The 20,156-nt window shown below is 40.4% G+C and overlaps 1 protein-coding gene across 1 annotated transcript in view; it reads right to left on the bottom strand.

Moving 5' to 3' along the window:
- ntrk1 (neurotrophic tyrosine kinase, receptor, type 1) overlaps positions 1–20,156 on the bottom strand; it is a gene marked incomplete at both ends in the record, with an annotated part of 46,233 nt that overhangs the window by 22,290 nt on the left and 3,787 nt on the right. The window contains 6 exons of the mRNA XM_080741699.1: positions 5,915–6,053; positions 7,270–7,412; positions 8,190–8,344; positions 12,243–12,311; positions 17,066–17,137; positions 18,076–18,150. Coding sequence (XP_080597825.1) covers positions 5,915–6,053; positions 7,270–7,412; positions 8,190–8,344; positions 12,243–12,311; positions 17,066–17,137; positions 18,076–18,150 — 653 coding nt within the window. The remainder of the gene's footprint in view (positions 1–5,914; positions 6,054–7,269; positions 7,413–8,189; positions 8,345–12,242; positions 12,312–17,065; positions 17,138–18,075; positions 18,151–20,156) is intronic.

Genomic DNA, 20,156 nt, shown 5'->3' with positions numbered 1-20,156 from the left:
CCCCAGGGTCAAGTTGAAACTGGAATCAGAAGTACAATATCGTCGTTGTCTGCTGGAAACCTTGTATGTCCAAAACTCTTTGTTTTGCATTTATCATTTTAAAAATGATTTAAACTAGTGAAAACAGCCGATCTACAAGCACACAACGCCTCGCACCACGAGATGCTGTTTTCACTACCTTTGTGCGACGGCCTTGTATGATGAAGCAGGGCTTTACTTTGTGAAAAAACGTACACATTTGAAACTTGGAGATACAAGGTTTTTGTCCGACAGTGACGACATTCCGTATATTACCAATTAGTAGCCCGGTGGCAAACTGCCGCCCGGTCTCTTTTAAACGCCCGGGGTCTGACCCCATTTTGCGCAATAAACGCTTGTCTCAAATAAACGCCAGGTTCGTTTAAACGCCTGGGCCATTATTTGCAATTTATTTTAACTTATGGTCATTTATGTTGCATGGCGGTAGTGCGCCAAAAATAGCAAATCTACAATCATATGTTGGCTGAGAATGCAATACCATAATGGTTTAATGTAGAGGGGAGCAGAGCAGTTCAGTGGTCAGAGTCCAGTCAGATCAGCACCAGCTGCAGGACTTCTTGTTAATTGGGTTGACCTGCATGCGTTCTTTGCTGTCATGTCGTAATAGGCTCTATATACGCCATTTTGTTCTACTTCGGGGTGTCTTTCGACTTCCTTCACAGGTGTTACTGATGATACTAATGAAGGGTCTGTTTCATTCTCGTCAAACAGAGTCAGGGTGCTGATATTGTGCATGTTGGCTCACTGGAAACACTCTGCCCAGTGGGTCTCAAAGTGTTCTTGAGTGGGTTCCAAATGTCCCCATACAGGTGTGTAACTCTGAGAGTGTACAAATGGAAGCAAATGGACCCGCAAGGGTCCATTTGATTCCATTTGTTGATTCCATTTGTACAGAGTTATGGGGGTCCTTGAAATTAAAGAACCACTGTACAATAAATCAAACAGAGCCTTCATTAGTATCATCAGTAACACCTGTGAAGGAAGTCGAAAGTCGACACCCGGAAGTAGAACAAAACGGCGTATATGCATAGAGCCTATTGATTATTTTGGAGAAAGATTCCCAAAACATTTTTAAAAGGCTTTCATACCCTCTTGATATTTTTCAAATGAGGTTTGGCCTAATAGATCGAAATGTGCTATTTTCTGGGTGTTCATAACAATTAAAACAATATAATAATAATTATTATTAATTGTAATAATTTTCGATTATTATTACTATTACAGTATATAGTTTGAGAAAAAAATTATAATAATGGCCCAGTGCTGGCCAGTGCCAAAATAAATAAAAGCCTGTTACCAATAGCCGCCTGGTCTCTTTTAAACGCCCGGGGTCCACATCGATTGCAAAATAAATGCCCGGGCTACTAATTAGTAATATACGGTACATGAGGAGTTCTTCTAATTGGTAATATACAGTACATGAGGAGTTCTACTAATTGGTAATATACGGTACATGAGGAGTTCTACTAATTGGTAATATACAGTACATGAGGAGTTCTACTAATTGGTAATATACGGTACATGAGGAGTTCTACTAATTGGTAATATACGGTACATGAGGAGTTCTACTAATTGGTAATATACGGTACATGAGGAGTTCTACTAATTGGTAATATACGGTACATGAGGAGTTCTACTAATTGGTAATACTAGAAGCTGTCTAGTCGGCGACCTGGCCAACTCGGAACAATGTAAATAGGGAATGAATGCCCCGCCCTTTAATGCAAACCCCATTATACCTGTTTTCATAGGACCCGTTTTGACCATTTGTCTGCCTGTGTCCATTTATGCCCATATATGGAGATATCTGTATCTGTCTGTCTGTCGGTGTCCATTTTATGTCCATATATGTAGATCACTGCAGTTATAGTTCTGGGTCCATTTTATGCCCATATATGCCCATATATGGAGATATCTGTCTATCTGCGTCCATTTTATGCCCATATATGGAGATCTCTGTATCTGTCTGTCTGTGTCCCTTTTATGCCCGTATATGGAGATCTTTGTGATTCTGCATCCATTGTATGCCCATATATGCCATATATGGAGATATATGTTTATCTGCGTTCATTTTATGCCCATATATGAGATTTCTGTCGCTTTTTCAAACAGATGGTCAAAGCGGGTCCTATGACAACAGGTATAATGGGGTTTGCATTAAAGGGGGAACCGGCACTGTGTCTGCAACACAGTCGGAGGCACAGACAGATACAGAGATCTCCATAATGGGAATAAAGGGACACAGACAAACAGATGGAGGAGGAGACAAACTTAATGCAAACCCCATTATACCTGTTGTCATAGGACCCGTTTTGACCATCTGTTTGCCTGTGTCCATTTATGCCCATATATGGAGATATCTGTATCTGTCTGTCTGCGTCCACTTTATGCCCATATATGGAGATCTTTGACCATCTGTTTGCCTGTGTCCATTTATGCCCATATATGGAGATATCTGTATTTGTCTGTCTGCATCCATTTTATGCCCATATATGGAGATCTATGCAGACACAGTGCCAGTTCCGGAAAATCCTGATGTCAGACATCAGAATCCGAACCTTTCGTGCTGGTTCCAGAAAATCGTGTATCGGGTCGGGTCGAGGCCGAGCACTGCACTACCTGCTGCGGTGGGGAACGCACGTGCTGAATTTGAAATAGGGAATGAATGCCCCACCCTTTAATGCAAACCCCAATATACCTGTTGTCATAGGACCCGTTTTGACCATCTGTTTGTCTTTGTCCACTTATGCCCATATATGAAGATCTCTGCACACACAGTACCGGTTGCGGAAAACTCTGATGTCAGACTTTATGCCCATATCTGGAGAACGCGCGTGCCGGTGGGAAGAAGGGTTCTCGAGATACGCGGATTACATACATACATACACATTCACAGAGATTTTGTGTTGACTCATGTGGCGTACGTGATGTCAGAGCCTTTTATGAAGTGATGTCACAATGACTCAGCGCTTGCGCCGATTTCCTCCGGAACAGCCTGATGTCAACAATCAGCTCCGCATAAGGAGATTCCGAACGTTTCGCGCCGGTTTCGGAAAACCGCGAGTCGGGTCGGGTCGAGGCCCGGCACTGCACTCCGCGCGGCGGCGGGGAACGTGCGTGCCGAATCTGAAGCCGGTGGGACGAACGGTTCTCGAGATACGCGGATTACAAACAAACAGACAGAGATTTGTCGCATTTATAGATAGATACGGTACATGAGGAGTTCTACTAATTGGTAATATACGGTACATGAGGAGTTCTTCTTCATGCCTGCATGGCTGAGATAAGGACAGGGACGTGCTGAGCCCCTGATTCAGCCCGGGAAAAAGAGTTGGAGAGGCCTAACCCTCATTGCACGCTATAGAGAGAGATCTCTCTCTATAGCGCTGCTGCTACTCAAAGATTTGCCATTTCAGATCATGACAAGTGACACTGACAAGCCAGTGGGCCAATTACTGTACATGAGTTATATTTCGTCGTTGTCCAAAACCGTTTGTTTTGTATTTATCATTTAAAAAATGATTTAAACTAGTGAAAACAGCCGATCTACAAGCACACAACGCCTCGCGGGTTAGGCTTTTCCCAATGGACAGCACGTCCCTGGATAATGATATTCTTTTTTGCTCTCTTATTTTTGTTTTTGTTTATTCTTTCTTCCAGTGGTGGAAATTGTACTCACATGTTTTACTTAAGTAAAAGTATCAATACTACAAAATATAAATACAAAAAGCATTAGCATCAAAATGTACTTAAAGTACCAAAAGTAAAAGTACTCATTACACAGAATGTACCATTTCAAGTTTTCTAATTAAAATCTGAAAAACATATTGTGAGCTTTTAGAATGGCAATTTTCAAATGGCCGACATGTATATAGGCCTAAGTGGTTAATGTATGTTTTGTAGTAGGCCTAATTATCAAAATGCAGTAAGTAACGAGTAACTAAAGTTTTCAAATAATTGCAGTGGAGTAAAAGATACAATAATTGCCTCTGCGAAGTAGTGGCGTAGAAGTAAAAGTACTGAAATTTGGAAATGCTCCACTAAAGTACAAATAGCTCAAAATTGTACTCAAGTAAATGTACTAAGTTACTTTCCACCACTGTATTCTTTACATCACAACATAACTACAGCACAGTTGGGGTGCTCGCTGGCCTAGTGGTCCAGGTGCATATACCACATACAAGGCTATGATGCCTGCTGGCGTCGCCAGTTCGATTCCCGATCCGGACGACCTTTGCCACATGTCATTCCCCATCTCTCTCCCCATTTCCTGTCAGTCTACTATCCTATCAAATAAAGGTATAAAAAGCCCAAAAAAAAATCTAAAAAAAAAAAAAAAAGAAACGACAGCACAGTTTCATTTTAATACTTCTTACAGTAGCTATAAGTTGTCAGAGTGAATGAGGTCTTTCCATTAGAAGCTTGGCGGTTGGGTACACTTATTATTATTTTTTTTTTAGACTGCCATTCATGAGAACTCACTTACTGTGGCTGTCCACCCTGCCTGCGAGAGAAAAATGGACACAGTGTGCTCTCGCCTTAACCTCCATTAAGGCTGACAGCTTTCATTTAGCCTGTGAGCTTGCTGCAGTTACAGCGCCTTGCTCCCACCATGCATACATGGGCAGGGTATAGACCACCGAATGCTGTTATTTTGAGGGGCTCCTGGTTCCATTATTTCTTCACCTATGTCCAAAGTGAATCACGTTTTTCTTGTTCCTGTTTGCTGTTTGTCTGTTTTCTTTTTCAACTGGTGCACATGTGTCATGCTAATGTGCATTGAGTGTGTTTTTGTGTGGTGAAATAATAGGCTAAATGTTGACTGATTGGGATATTTCCCCCATCTGCATCTGATCATGATTTAAGCCTTATTATATTAAAATGAAAGCATCGTATAATGAAACGCCAAGCTAGGTAATGCTAGCAATTTCCACTCTATGTTCATAGTTACAGTATCACATTAACAATCAAAGATGCAAGAGAAATAGTCACAATTTCCCATTTATCTGGTAAGGCGATGGAAGCGGAGTTCCTTATTTGAAAATTTGACAATTTATACCATACTTTGGTAGTTTATTGTAATCACTCTTGTCTGTGTGTGTTTTGTATATGTGTCTGTGAACGAAATAACTTTGAATGGATGGGTGGATTTTCATGAAACTTGGTTGGTGGGAATTGATCATTTGACTGCCTGAGGCGATAATTCACTTTTGGTTTCAAAATGGTCAAAGGTCAAGGTCACACTCCAGGTCAAAGTCAAAACCACATATTGTAATCAGTCGTAGAAAATGAGCTGTTGGTGCAGGTTTGTCCATTGAGTTCAGTGGACGTTTTTTGTTACCTTTTCTGTAACCCCAAAAGTCCATTGAGTTCAATGGATTTTTTCGGTCCCTTTTCTGATTGGACAATATAATGTCCAATCATACAGGATTGGTCATGCTTCACGTGATAACACAATGAAACCACACTTGCAATTTCCCAGAACTGGTTACTTGCGCAAGCAGAGCGCTTTAGTACTGCGATCGGCTGGGTATGTATGTACGGTATGTATTGTATGTACCATATGTGTATGTATGTCTGTGTCCTCTCTTGTTTTAAGACCGTAGCCCAATCAGGGACCAGCATCTCTGGCAATGTCATCATTAACAGGCAATGAGGGACCAGTATTCCTGGTGATGCCAGTGGTGATGTCATTGGCATATATAACAATATATCAGTTTTCTTTTTGGGAAGCGGTGATGCCAGTGGTGAGCGCACCTCATGGCATGGTCTGCTTGCACACAAGTAGGCCATGTATGTAAGTTGGCACCTCGACAGAGTGCATTTCTAGTTCTTATTGTGGTTGTTCTGTTGTTGTTTTTTTGCAGGCACTTACATTCAATGTCCAGCTGCACCATCTCCTCCCCAGGCCCGGCTTGGTTCTCGGCCTCACAGGTGAGGTTGTGGAGGTTGTCTCTGGAAGAGACCTCAACCAGATGGAGAACTAGCTCTAAGGTGGAGCCATAAATTCTCTCCTGGAATGTTCCACAGAGAACATGGTAAGTACATGATCAGCAGCATAGCCAATAATAATTGTGGATGTCAAAGTCAAGACATTTTCAGAACTGTCCATGGATGTGAATCAATGTGTCATTGGCAATGCATATCAAGCACAGACCACTACTAGCATACTGTACATACATGTAATTTTACAGTCCTTGCACACTGCTGTATTTTTTCGGCCAAATATCAGAGAGAATTTCGGAGCACGAAATAAATAAAAAATAGCTCACGTTATGTCAATCACATTTTCACACTGCCGCCCGTTATTTTACCAATTTTTTCTTTTCTTTTTTCGGACCAGGGTAGATTTTTTCCCCGTTTTTCACAGCTGTCTCCACTGGGTCCCTGCGTTCTCTCTCTCTCAGGGAGGGGTCCTTGGCCTGAAAACATTTTTTGCACTAATGTGCAACCACCTTAAGAATTCTTTCGTACTTTCAGGACTGTCAATGGACACTTTATCTTTCACCTTGAAACACCTTGCCTTAAAAGCTCCTTTTATTGTGATTATTGATCGATTAGAACAAGGTGACATGAACACAAACAACCAAGATATACTGTACAATCTGAACGAATACAGGTCTGTCGCCCTCCCGGCCGTTCGCCCCGGGCGTCTATCCGGCGTAATGTTAAAACATAACGTTAAAACCTATGTTTATAAATAATTGTAGTGGAGTAAAAGTACAATATTTGGATCCGAGATTTAGTGAAGTATTGCAAATTAGAAATACTCAAGTAAAGCAAAAAAGAAATACCTCAAAATTGTACTTAAGTACAGTACTTGAGTAAATGTATTTAGTTACTTTACACCACTCTTCATGTCATACCTGGCTGGTAAATCTAAACTTATTTCTCATCTTATCCTCAGACCTGAGAACGGCCGCGAGGGCAGACAGACTTGTTACCATCTGAACCACTTAAATCCTATATCCTTTGTCATACTGTATGACAATTAATGAGAATGGGTACAAAATAAACGTTTTGACCAAATATTAAGATTGATTTTCGTTAGTTTGATTACTGTGAGTCATTTCCGTGGTCAAACGACGAATCACCTACACAGCAAAATCATCTGCCATGAATATGAAATGGAGGGACTTGATCTCCACTTGCAGACTGATAATATCAACCCATTTGACAGTGCTGTGTTATTGACGGTGCATGTTATGCATGTTGAAAATCCTCCACTACCTGGACAAAGTAGCGTGATTTTAGGCGTTCGGTGCACCATCTCACTACAGGTGTGGGAGTCCCCGTCACGTGGCACTCAAACGTCAAGTTACCCCCTTCCTGGACTTTGTTGTTGGAAGGGAGAATAGTCACCTCTGGAAGACCTGCGTTATGAATGGACACAGGATGTTTGTCAATTGTTAGATTTCGGTGGAGTCGTTTTGACCTGAATAGATGGCAACACTCCGAGCAACTGGCACAGATGTTTCTAAAACCACAGTACTGAAATGGTTGCTTAGGCCAGTGGTTGTCATCCTCTTCAGGCCGCGACCCCCAAAATAGGCCTAATCATTTTAACTGGGGACCCCACCCCCACCCTGACGAGTCCACCCCCACCCTGACAAGCACTAGAGTTGAGGCATTACATTTTGTATATCAGAGTTCATTTTATATATCACGGTTCTATCATGGATCAAAGTAGCAGTTCTACATGCTCCTACATGCTCACAACGGCGTTGTGAGCATGTAGATCGTCTATTTTCACAATTTTCACAAGTGGGGAAGAAAGGAGGGGATCAAGTATAAAGCCCTGTGGGACTATGATTGACTTTATATATACAATAGTTATTACACATTATAACTTTAATAATTATTTTATGCTTTAACTATACAAAAATAGTAGATATACACACCTGATACCTGCATTATCATCCCTTAGTATGGGTATGTAGTCTGACTACTGGCTTCCAGGAGCTGGTAGACTCGTTATCACCCTTGGGATTGCAATGACAAGACCAAGGGTGATAACAGGTCTACCAGCTCCTGTAAGCCAGTAGTCAGACTACTGAGCCTTAGCTAAGGGATGACAACGGTGATTACAGACCCATACTAAGGGATGACAATGGGTACAGAATAGGACAACATATGCCAAATCCACCCACTGCAGTTATCCATCGCTAAGGAGTTCAGCAGGATTTCCTGGTCGTCGGAGAAGCAAGACAACGGCTGATTATCCAGGTCTCCTCGTTCGTTCCGCTGCCACTGCTGGAGCCAATGGATATCGCATGAGCAAAGGAGAGGGTTGTCCCTCAGAACTCTGAACAAGGACAGAAAGACATATCATGGGTGAACAAAGTGCCATCACAGTTAGCCAGGTCTCCTAACATTGAAGCATGGTGCATAGAACCCATGCATTTCAGGAGACATAGCATTGAATTGTGACATAAAGAGATGATAAAGAAGAGAGGAGGGAGGGGGGGGCGTATTAATACTTTGCTAATGCCACAGTACAAATTCAATAGAACTAATCAAAAGTACAGCCTTTCAGGTTACCATTAACAGAGTTGTATTTTCACATTAATTTATCAACAAAGAAGTTGTATTGTAGATGATAACTGAGTTGTAGATGTGAAATGATCAAAAATCTTTAAATAGACTCGATCACAAATAAAAAATCAAACCTCGGTTCGAAGTGGAGCGGTGAATCTGAGCAGCTATACCCTGTGTGTGTGTGTGTGTGAGTCGCTTTGGATTAAAAGTGTCTGCTAAATGCCTAAACTGTAAACTGTAAACTGTGCCTGTGAGTGAGTGGTGAGTGTGCCTGGCCTGCACAAAACAGCGCCCCTCCTTTAACTAGTGTGTTGTGTGTGGCTCAAGGTATTGCCAGGCTACGGACACGGCCAGCCAGCCAGCCAGCCAGCCAGCCAGCCACCCAGCCACCCAGCCACCCACATACCCACGGACATACCTGTCTATTGGGAGCGCTTTCACCGCTCCAAAAACCCTAAAAGGTGTAGCTTACATTCGTCAGTGTGAGAGTTATGGCTGGTTCTTTATTATGACTTTATTACAAGGACTCCAATTTGAATTTAATATTTGCCTGCATAATTATGCCTTGCCTTCTATACATTATTTTGTTCATGCCTTTTGTTTGTTTATTTTTGCATTATGTGCCAACAGAATGCAATACACTCGCTTTTTTTTAAGGATTTGTTTTTGGGCTTTTATGCCTTTATTGATAGTGATAGGACAGGAGAGAGAGAGGTGGGGAGAGACACAGAGCAAAGGTTGTCGGGAGCGGGATTCAAACCCCCGACACGCTGTCAGACATCAGAGCCTATGTGGTATGCGCCTGGACGACCGTTATTCAGTAGGCGCCCGCAAAATATACTCGCATTTAGAAAGTTCAGCCACCCCAAAACATCAACCACCAAATTGTCCATTTGCAGTAGAGCATCCACTACATTCACTTCTGTAAAAAAAATCACTCCAAAACCAAGGGTCCATTCTTTATTCTAGAATGTAGAAAAGTATTGTAGGTCATAATCCCTAGATGTTGAAAGTGCAAGAGGATGTATTTAAAGCTTGGCAGAGAATCTCAGAGGAAGCTATTAAAAGTTTGATGATGATGCATTCCAAACTTGAAACAAGCTCCTACAGTATTTCCATAAGGCTTTTTTGAACCAAAACAAACTTACTGTAGATAAGTTTTATCTGTTTATGATCACTGTTTGACGGAACTGAATACAAAAATAAAAAACATTGTAACATTCCCAAAATATATACTGTATGTAAAGCCTGTGTACATTGTACAGCAGAATCTGATAGATTTAATGTTTGATCAGAAATTCACACAGCATTTTTCTACCAGAATCCTTTTGACTTCATGTAGTAAGGGAAAGTTAGCAGAGTGCTGGACCAATCTGGGAACTAAATCATTAACAATAGCTTTCTTCACAAATGTGTTCATAAAGGTGTCTACTATCACCTCTAAACCTTTTCAATCACAACTCCCTTGGGAAACTTTGTGGGAGCCAATCAAAGTTGGGCTAATCCCGAGGGCCTAGGATTAAAGGGGGGAAAATAAATAAAAATGGACAATATGAGCGTATGAGGTGTGTAATTAGGGTATTTTGGGGCTGCTGAATCCATTCCACCAATTAGTTATCAGTAAAAATGACTCCTTGGCCATAAAATAGGCCACACCTACTTTTGTGTGTCCACGAGACATAATATTGGCAATACAAAAAATGGTTGGAGTAGGGTTTCAATTCATGAAAACAATTCAAGATCAGGCGGGTAAGCGCACATCATGACACACAGGATAACATGATACAATCTGACAAGGAACACTCAAACACAGGGTTTAAAACATAGGTACTAACAGGACACAGGTGAACTTGAATGACATGATTGGCTAAGCCTTAGCCAATTAGGCCTATTTTATGGCCAAGGAGTCATTTTAACTGAAAACTAATGGTTGGAATGGATTCAGCAGCCCAACAATACCCTAATTACACACCTCATATGCTCATATTGGCATTTATTTTATTTTATCCCCTTTAATCCCAGGCCCAGGTATCCCGATACCCCCAACTTTGATTGGCTCCCACACAGTTTCCTAAGGGAGTTGTGATTGTAAAAGGTGATAGTAGACACCTTTATGAACACATCTGTGAAGAAAGCTATTGGTAATGATTTAGTTCCCAGATTGGTCCAGCACTCGGCTAACTTTCCCTTAATGCATTATATGAGAAAGTAGACTCGTATGGACGATATGCAGAATGAATGTTCAAACTATTACAGAAATAAGTGGCAACGTTTCTATCTATGGACCAAAGTAACTATGCACTTACCACAACTACCTCCACACAGCTGCAACTATACAGAGGCTACAGTATGCAATGTGCTTCTACTTGGAGTAGTTTTGTGTTTATTGATATTGATTGTGTACTTTGTTGTAGAGTATTTATGTGCATTTATGTATAGTGTCTAGATGTCTAAATTCAATTTAGCGCTGTCTCCATTTGATGGTACTGTATGAGGGCTAATGTGTTTGTTTTGTGTGGGACAATTAGTACTTTCATCTTCTCTAAATCAATCGGACGACTGCAGTTGATTCGGAACGCTGCTGCTCTTCTCTTCAGTCCTCACTAATACCAAGAAAGTGGAGCATAATCACTCCAGTCAAATAATGTATTTCAAAATAAGACTGTTGGTCTATAACAGGGTTAGGAGGCATTGTGAGCTTGTAGATCTGCTATTTTTGGCTAAAGTTCTCAGAATATGGATGCTAGGGTTCAAGTGGTTAATATAAAAAAGGAGAAAAAAGTTTCTATCCCACAAAGATTTGGAGGACCCCCTGTAGTAACTCTGAGGACCCCCTAGGGGTCCCGGACCACCTGTTGAAGACCCTTGGTCTATAAAGCTTAATTAGCGCCAAAAATAGATTTCTGATCTTGTACGATATCATGAAGCATTCAGACCTCGCTCTCAGGTCATCTGGGAAAGGCCTGCTTTCTGTCCCTGCAACCAAAAAGAAACGTGGGGAAGCTTTTCGTTTTCATGCACCACATATCTGAACAAATTCCCAGAAATCTGCAGGTCTGCTGCCACTCTTATAACACAACTAAAGACCTTTGTGTTTGCCGCTGCCATTGCTTGAGTTATTTTTCTCTTTTCTTTTATAACTATAATTGCGATTCCTTTGCTTGATGTTCTGTGTAAAGCACATTGAATTGCCTCGTTGTTGAAATGTGCCATACAAATAAAACTGGCCTGCCGTGCCATGCCTCTGGCTGTCATGTAAATCATGCTGTCACCATGATTGTCTTTCCAATGATGATACCAGTAATTGGAGACAAAAGTGGTGGTGGAAGAAATCTGTATAAATATAATATGGAATAAATAACATAAGTTTTATTTTTTATTTTTTGTGTGTGTGTGTGTGTGTGTGTGTGTGTGTGTGTGTGTGTGTGTGTGTGTGTGTGTGTGTGTGTGTGTGTGTGTGTGTGTGTGTGTGTGTGTGTGTGTGTGTGTGTGTGTGTGTGTGTGTGTGTGTGTGTGTGTGTGTGTGTGTGTGTGTGTGTGTGTGTGTGTATATGTATATACAGTATATATATTCTGGGTGCTCAATATTGAGACATTCACTAATGAATTTCAGGTAATTTCTTGCATGTTAATATCATACTTGGAAAATAAGTGATTTTACTCACAGGTTGAGCAGAGGCAGAAAATGGAAAACCTTCCAGCTGATGTGTTCCAGTGAGTTTGATGCCAGGTTCCTGTGGGGCAGATAGGGAATAAACAGGATATAATCACATTCTGAGGGGAGGAAAATATTTTCACTCCATTCATGTCAGATACTACAGCCTGATGGTTGTTTCCCTCTAGTCCTGACTATCTGATATCGCATCCATCTTTTTGCCATAAAAGTATAGTATTTGAAATGATTTCTATCTGAAAACAATCTGAAAACAAAGGCTAGACAAATACTGTCAAAAATCTCATTCGGAATTAAAGATATTTTCTGATATTATTTAGCAAATTAGTTGTTATATTCTGTCTTTTCTTTTTCTTTTTTTCATTGCAGCAATCAAGTCGGCTTCGGCGGTTGAGTCATGCTGTGATTCGATCACTCACTTCAGAACAATGTGTACCTGCCTTGAATTACTCTCCAGGCGGAAAACCTTAATGCATCCAAATGGGCCCTGATCAATTACCCTGGCAAGTATTTCACATCAAGAGCTACATTCGCAAACAGCACCGGCGCACCTCCCTGTGTTTGCTCAGTGTTCAGTACATTAGGTGATTAGTCCAGAGTCACAAACACTTCTGGGAGGAGAGCCACTGCTAAGCTACTGGGAGCAGAAATACTCAATGCTGCCTACACTCGTAGAGAGGATTGATTAATTAACAACTGCATTAGCCAAATATTTCTTTGCAAAAGCAGTTTCATATTATTTTGAATTAGTTTCATTTTGATAATGAAACTATGATAATTTGATGGTGTTGTTCTAAAAGATAAATTATAACACCAGAAACATGATTCACTGTAATAGCTCACAACACAGCCATTCAATATGCAATATGAAAATAAAAACAAAAGTCTCAAAAGTCAAATATAATGTCAGTATGGTGGCTGCTCCAGATTTTTTATCAATATTCTAAAACTCTGCATTTTAAAATCTTAAAATAATCCTTTGACAAGTTTATGCTGCACAGCCTTTTATCATTCCTCATAAGTTGCTGAAAGAACACCACAGCCACTCTGTAATGTACCTCAGACAGCCAAGGAACCAAAGCTGTAAATAAACCTCCTCAGAAGATGACAGCGGGCCACACTGGGGAGTATGCACATGCAAGCCGATACATATTCACTCTGGCAGGGACCGACAGGGGCCAGCAAGGGTTCAATTATTTGTTTTCCTTGCTCCCAAAAGTTCATGTCAGATGGGTTGGCCATAAGGGCTTATCCATTACCAGCTCGATTTTGCCCCAGGCCCACAGGGGGAGAGCATAGCCGGGAATAGCAGCCCAGTCTTTTAGCGATTCTCAAGCACTGCTTACATCTAACGAGGGGAGGACAGGGGTCTAGTGGATGAAGCGGTTCGAAGGGATAAGAAGGTTATGGTATGTCACAAAGAGTGGTTTCAGTAGCAGGGCCCCCGAGTTCACAACTTACTCTGGATGTAGCCAGAGAACCCCTAATCTAAGACACATCTGTTACATTCCAAAGAAGCGCCCCAACCCACCCCATCTCCTCGTTGGTGAGATATTGATTAAGCGATAATGGACCCTTAGTGGAGTGTATTTATTATGCATCAGTTGTCGATAATCCGCCAAAGTGAGCGAGTAAAAGGTGACTGGTGGATGTCTTCTCCAATTTCTCCAGACCCCCGCCCCCCCCTCTAGTGGCCTCTCTGCTCCCCCCTCACAATCTGCCTGTCTGTCAGGTAAACAACATCGGACATGTAAAATGATGAGGACAAGATAGTGGCGATAAGAGTTGACTACTGATGAACACATTTCCATATGGTTACGGTTACAAGCGATCAGCATGCTATTGGTTGTTGTTTAGCCGGGGCAATATTGGAAAAACAAACAGTAGACAAGGCAAGTTCATCAAAATAAATGTTGAAAATTAAGAACAACATATAACAGTCGTTCTTAATAAGAGTCTGTGCAGCATCAACTTGTCAAAGGATTATTTTAAGGCTTTACAATGCAGAGTTTTAGAATATCGATTAAAGATCTGGAGCAGCCACCAAACTGGCATTATATTTGCCCTTTGAGACTTTTGTTTTTACTTTATTTTTCCATTGAATATTGAATGTCAGTGTTGTTTGAGCTATGACACTGAATTGTGGCTTTGGTTTCTGGTTGTTTTGTGGAAAAAGGGTTCAGAGATATAGTCTTTCTGAAGACCCACAGAACCAAACTTTGTGGCATCAGATTGTAGCGCGTGCCATGCCCCACCTTGCAAATACTATCAGACTGATCTGATGCAGATTGAATTGCATCATACTGTAGTAAATATCTTCCACTGTAATACAGCTAAGTGGGAGTCCACTGGTCATAATATCTAGTCATATGAGGCACATAGCAGAATGTGTTAGTACAGCACACTGTATTATAAACCATCATATTTCTTGATAGTCAGGGTGCCATATCAACATACGTCACATTTAATTGACACCACATCAAAATAAAATAGAACAGAGTCTGATTGTCCACAACCTTTCTTTTGTTTTATTCTTTTGAAATATTTTCTTCCACATCAAGAAGTAATGATCATTAGACTCAGAGCAATAACCCACCTATGTCCCAGACTCCCTTCCCAGTCAGAGTTCAGAGTTTGAATTAACATAGAATTATTTGCAGGATGGGACTTCATTTAATTGACTACATTTAAAAAAAAAAAATATATATATATATATATATATATATATATATATATATATATATATATATATATATTTTTTTTTTTTTTTTTTTTTTTTTTTACCCAAAATCCTCTCTCTCACATTTATGCCAGTGTGCCAATGATTACCCTACCCTGTTCCAATGTTAGCACCCGTGCAGTGTCTAAGGTTGCCTACCCCTGCTAGCTGCAACTACACTGTCAGTACAACCTACTGTATAGCAGTGGTGGAAAAAGTACTCAATACTGCAATATAGAAATACTGTTACAAGTAAAAGTCCGGAATTCAAAATGTAGGCTACTTGAGTTAAAGTATTGAAAGTATGAAAGCATTGGTACCAAAGTGTACCTAAAGTACCAAAAGTAAAAGTACAAAATGTTTGAAAAATTGCAGATCTACAAGGCAGTTGTGGGCTTGTAGATCGGATATTTTCAATTAGCCTACGTATAAAATAGGGCTAAAGTGCTGAATGTGTGTTTTGTAATACTATAATTTATATCTGCAAAGTAACTAGCAACTAAAGTTTTCAAATAATTGTAGTGGTGTAAAAGTACAATATTTGCCTCTGAGATGTAGTGGAGTAGAAGTAAAAGTACTGAAGTTTTTAAATACTAATACTAATTTTAGTACCTCAAAATTGTTCTTAATTATTGCGACCGGAGGTCGCAGTTTACTATGAAAAACGTCACAGCTTGTCCGTGTCCGTCCGTGTAGACGTGTACACATTTTATGGTCTACAGGTTTTGCCGCTCTGACTTCATGCTCTGATGTCACTGTGATGTCAGGGGAACCACTCTAACAGAATGGGTTTGCCGCTCTGGCTTCACTGTGATGTCACACTAAGATAATCTATTTCATGCCCATGTATGGAGTTCCCTGATGTCATCAATATTAATGATGCCCTGTTAAAGAGATCCCTGTGATGCCAGGGGGAACAATCCCTTTTATGCCCATATATGGAGATCCCTGATGTCCACATCCCTGATGTCCACATCACTGTGGTGTGACCTCACCCTTTGGGGTGAGGTCGCTTGTCGCCCTGAGGCGTCTTACTGGTAGTACTGTAATAAATATACTTAGTTACTTTACATCACTGCTGTATAGTGGCTGAATGTTAAATGTTTGAACTACACAGTAGTGCTATCTACTTTATTCTGCTCTATATTGTATGTGTGATCCCCTTTGCTATGTATATGTGACATTCTGTGGCTCCATTGCACAATGATACACCATGCAACATGTGTTTCTGTGCCACCAAGACAAATTCCTATGTTTATTGTCATTACACAGACTGTGTAAAATTATTCTGGTACATATAAAGCAGCCTAAGTTTGCTCCATATCTACTATTGAAGTATTGGTGCATCAGTTAATAGAACTAATTGATTTAATCTAGTAGGGGGAAAAAATCCATAATTGATCATTTAAAGATGTGGTGCCATGATTATTTTTCCCCCTACAACATGACCATCAGGTATTATTATTATACTTGAAGAAAGTATAAAGAAAGTGTTAAAATGATGTTGTTTTTTTTGTGGCCCCACCCACCTCTTCATTAAATATACCTGTTTTTCAGGTGGATGGTGACCCAGCTAAAGTTAGCCACACCCACTGCGTTGCTGTATGGTACAAAGGGGAGGGGATGATTTTTATGATGTCATTAAAGCGGTGTTTTTCGATTGGGCCTTTTGACTCAGAGGCTTACAGCGTTCAGGAAGAAACCAAAAATGTACAGGGATAGACATATTTGCATAATTATAACCACACCTGGGTCTATTAGAGTAATGTTAACTCCATAGACACATACAAAACAGAAAAAGTACAAAACTATTAATAAAATTATCAATTGATAATCTATCCCTATTTTAGGCATTATAGGCGAAAGAATAAAAAATATAAAAAACTAATTGTGAAAATAGCCAATCTACAAGCTTTAAGAATGTATTGATCGAATAATCACTAAGAAAAGAATCGATAGTTGCAGCCTATGGTCACAGCCCTATTTCAAAGAGTTGGCTTTGCATTGATTGACAGCAACAAATAGGGTGTCCCGGACACAGGTCAAGAAGACACGAATGGGAAAGATAATCCCGCTGTAGCGACAAGGACACTTACACATACTGGAGCTTGACGTTGTACTGGAAGGCAGTGGCAGAAATGTACCGCAGCTTGCAGGATGTCACCGTACTGGAGCGGGAGCAAGCACAACAAACAAAACACCAAGAGGAAAGGGGGAAAATCCACATTTAGAGCGGTGGTTCCCAAACATTTTAGCCAGTGACCCTAAAAGAGAAATTAGGACCAGAACTAGTGAAAACAGCGGATCTACAAGCACGCAAATCGCTTCGCACCACGTTGTGAGCTTGTAGATCAGCTATTTTCACTACTTCTTAAACATTTTATTTTTATTTATTCATGAAATTACTTAGAAAAATCATTGAATTCGTTTTATGATTCATGTTTTTGAAAGTGTCTTGAAAAAATAAATATTATTATGGGACCCATAAAAATCTCGCTGTGACCCACAAATGGGTCCCAACCCAGTGCTTGGGAAACAGTGATTCAGAGCACCCGAAAATAACAGAATCATGGAGAACACTTTCACTGTATACTGTACTACTATGATGTATTGCATATTGATTAAACGCATACAGCTACCTGTATAATGAATGCTGAATGTACTGTATAGTATTATGTAGGTACTGTATAGTATGTGTAAACTCCAAATACATGTAGAGTTAATATAGTGCATGGGAAAAAATGGCTGGTTGTGACACCGGGAAATAATACAATTTCACTGAAAGTAAAACATCTGAAAAACATACATTGTTTGATTTCCCTCAGATAAGAGAGGACAAAGGCCACCTTCACAAACTCTTATTCAGATTTGGAAAGCAGCTTGTTTGACCTGAACAGGCAGTAAATTCATAGTGGCTTTGAAAGTGAAAGGGCCATAAAGGAAATTGAATGTTGTGATGAAGTTAAGAGTAGTCGTGCAGGGGAAGGCAATGCACTGTGGAATCACTTACTGTGTACTGTATAGGCCTACTGTACGATTGACTGAAAACATGTTACTTTATCATAGAGAAGCATGTGTTTCAATAGGTTAATCCATCACTACTTACAGGTTCTTCAGTTCTCTGTAGTTGAAAAGATCGATTTCTGTGATGTTCTCCAGGCCAACTTGATTCTCTATGTAACTATTTAGAAAGATAGAAAAGGAATGAAGTAAGGCTAATCAGCAACATAACATTTGTGGCCTACGGTTTGTTGTTGTGTACATGTTCAGTTGTACCTCGGCTGTAAGAAAATGACCCAATACACATATTGAAAAAACTAAACACAAATATTAACACAAATCATCATGTATTCTGATCTATCAAAACAGAATGTATACTGTGTGGAAAAAGGAAAAGGGGAAAAGGAATAAAGAACAAAAATAAAAGCAGACATGGTTGATGGGAAATGCTTGAAAATGTTCCACATTTCCAGACATACACCTCAGGATAGCTATAGGAGTGTGCTGTGGATCTATTCAGCACTTAGACTACTAAGTACAGTACAGGGTCACCATCTTTTCATGAACTGTTTGAATAGACAGCTAAATTAGACACATCACATCCTATCTACAGTAAGTGTCTACCCCTCAATACAACTCTGAATTTAGCTAATGTTCTCTGATGTTTTTCCATGCTCCATAAGATAGTCTTTTCATGAACTGTGCTGAGGACATGACTGGATTTGTCTGATCAAGGGCCTTGTCTATACACAAATGTATTTTTAGGCAGATTGTTTATGCCCCATGATTGTCAAGAGGATGGGGAGAGTGCAGTGCTAGAATATGGTCACGCATGTTCTCTGTGCTTTTAGTGCAAATTTCAAGCAACATGAAAGCGTTATGCAGAATCTCCCCTCTAAGGAGACACAGAAGGAACCGTTAATTCTCAAATGTTTAAGAAGAGTATTAAGGTAAAGGTTCACCTTATAATTTATGCATAAGGGAGAAGTCTCCCCTCATGGCTCTCTGTCAGAAACGGTGGCAGAAAGGGCATGCAAAATCAGATCCTAGCAGCGAGCTTGGTAGGTCAGCAATCCCGATGTCATGGGTATACTTTTCCCCTTTTTTTTACTCTTCATGACAGAAAACCGTTCTAATAGAAAGGCTTTATATCAGAAAGGTTTCTTTAAGGATAGGTTTAGGCATAGTTTTAGTTAGGTTATACAATAGGCATAGTTGCAAAAGCGCAACGAAGGAATTGCACTGAAAGACTAAGAGAACCATGTGTGTGTTTGAAACTTTTTATCGTACGTTTTTTCTTGCAAACAATCGGAATCTCTCTACAATGGCCTTTAGACACAAGGAAAGACAAGGAACCACTTTGCCACACCCATGCCAGAAAGCCTTGAGGGGAAACCTCTCCCCTGGGCACAATGTTTCTGACCTACCAGAGGCAAATAGACCTGGGTCATGGCAAAGTTCATTTACAAGGCTATTGTAAAAATGTGACTTGTGCTATTAATCAGATTCAACACAGATAGACAGGCTGATTGATTGATTGATTGATTGATTGATTGATTGATTGATTGATTACACAGACAGTCATAATGACAAATAATATTTGTGGGGGAATAAATATATTAAAAAAAACTACTGTAAGGACTGTAATGTCTTGTTCATGACACACAATTTAAACATGTAAAATTCATTCAAGCTGGCAGTTGCTGCATGTTGGCTGCACTGAACAAACAGATACGTATTCATGTGTGATTGACCCAAACAGCAGTAATGTGATTACGGGGCAGGTGGGCTCGGGATCACCCATCGGCCTTGGTTATTGGATTGAGCCAAGTGGGTGATATATCATCTATTGTTGCTGGGCGAGGGCAATGGCTGGCAATTCACAAAATTGCATTTATAACTCAGCACATGATGAATTTCGGCCACTGTTCCAGAGTTAATGGCCCCTTGTTTGTTCCGTGTATCGGCTGTGTTTGCTGCCAATACTCTGAAGTGTTGTCGTTTACTGGCATGCAGAGCCCCGCCAGGGGCGTCACAAGGGGGGGGGGGGGGGGGGAGTGGGACTGAGTTACTAGGGCCCAAGGTGGAGGGGCCTTAATTATGTTATACTTTAGCTATTTGAAAAATAGCAGATCTACAAGCTTATAGCGCGGCACCGAGTGCCACGCTGCGAGCTTGTAGATCTGC

Source organism: Nannobrachium achirus, assembly GCF_963921795.1.
Source record: "Nannobrachium achirus genome assembly, chromosome: 2".
Classification (NCBI taxonomy): domain Eukaryota; kingdom Metazoa; phylum Chordata; class Actinopteri; order Myctophiformes; family Myctophidae; genus Nannobrachium; species Nannobrachium achirus.
This window is presented reverse-complemented; position numbering and strand designations above follow the sequence as displayed.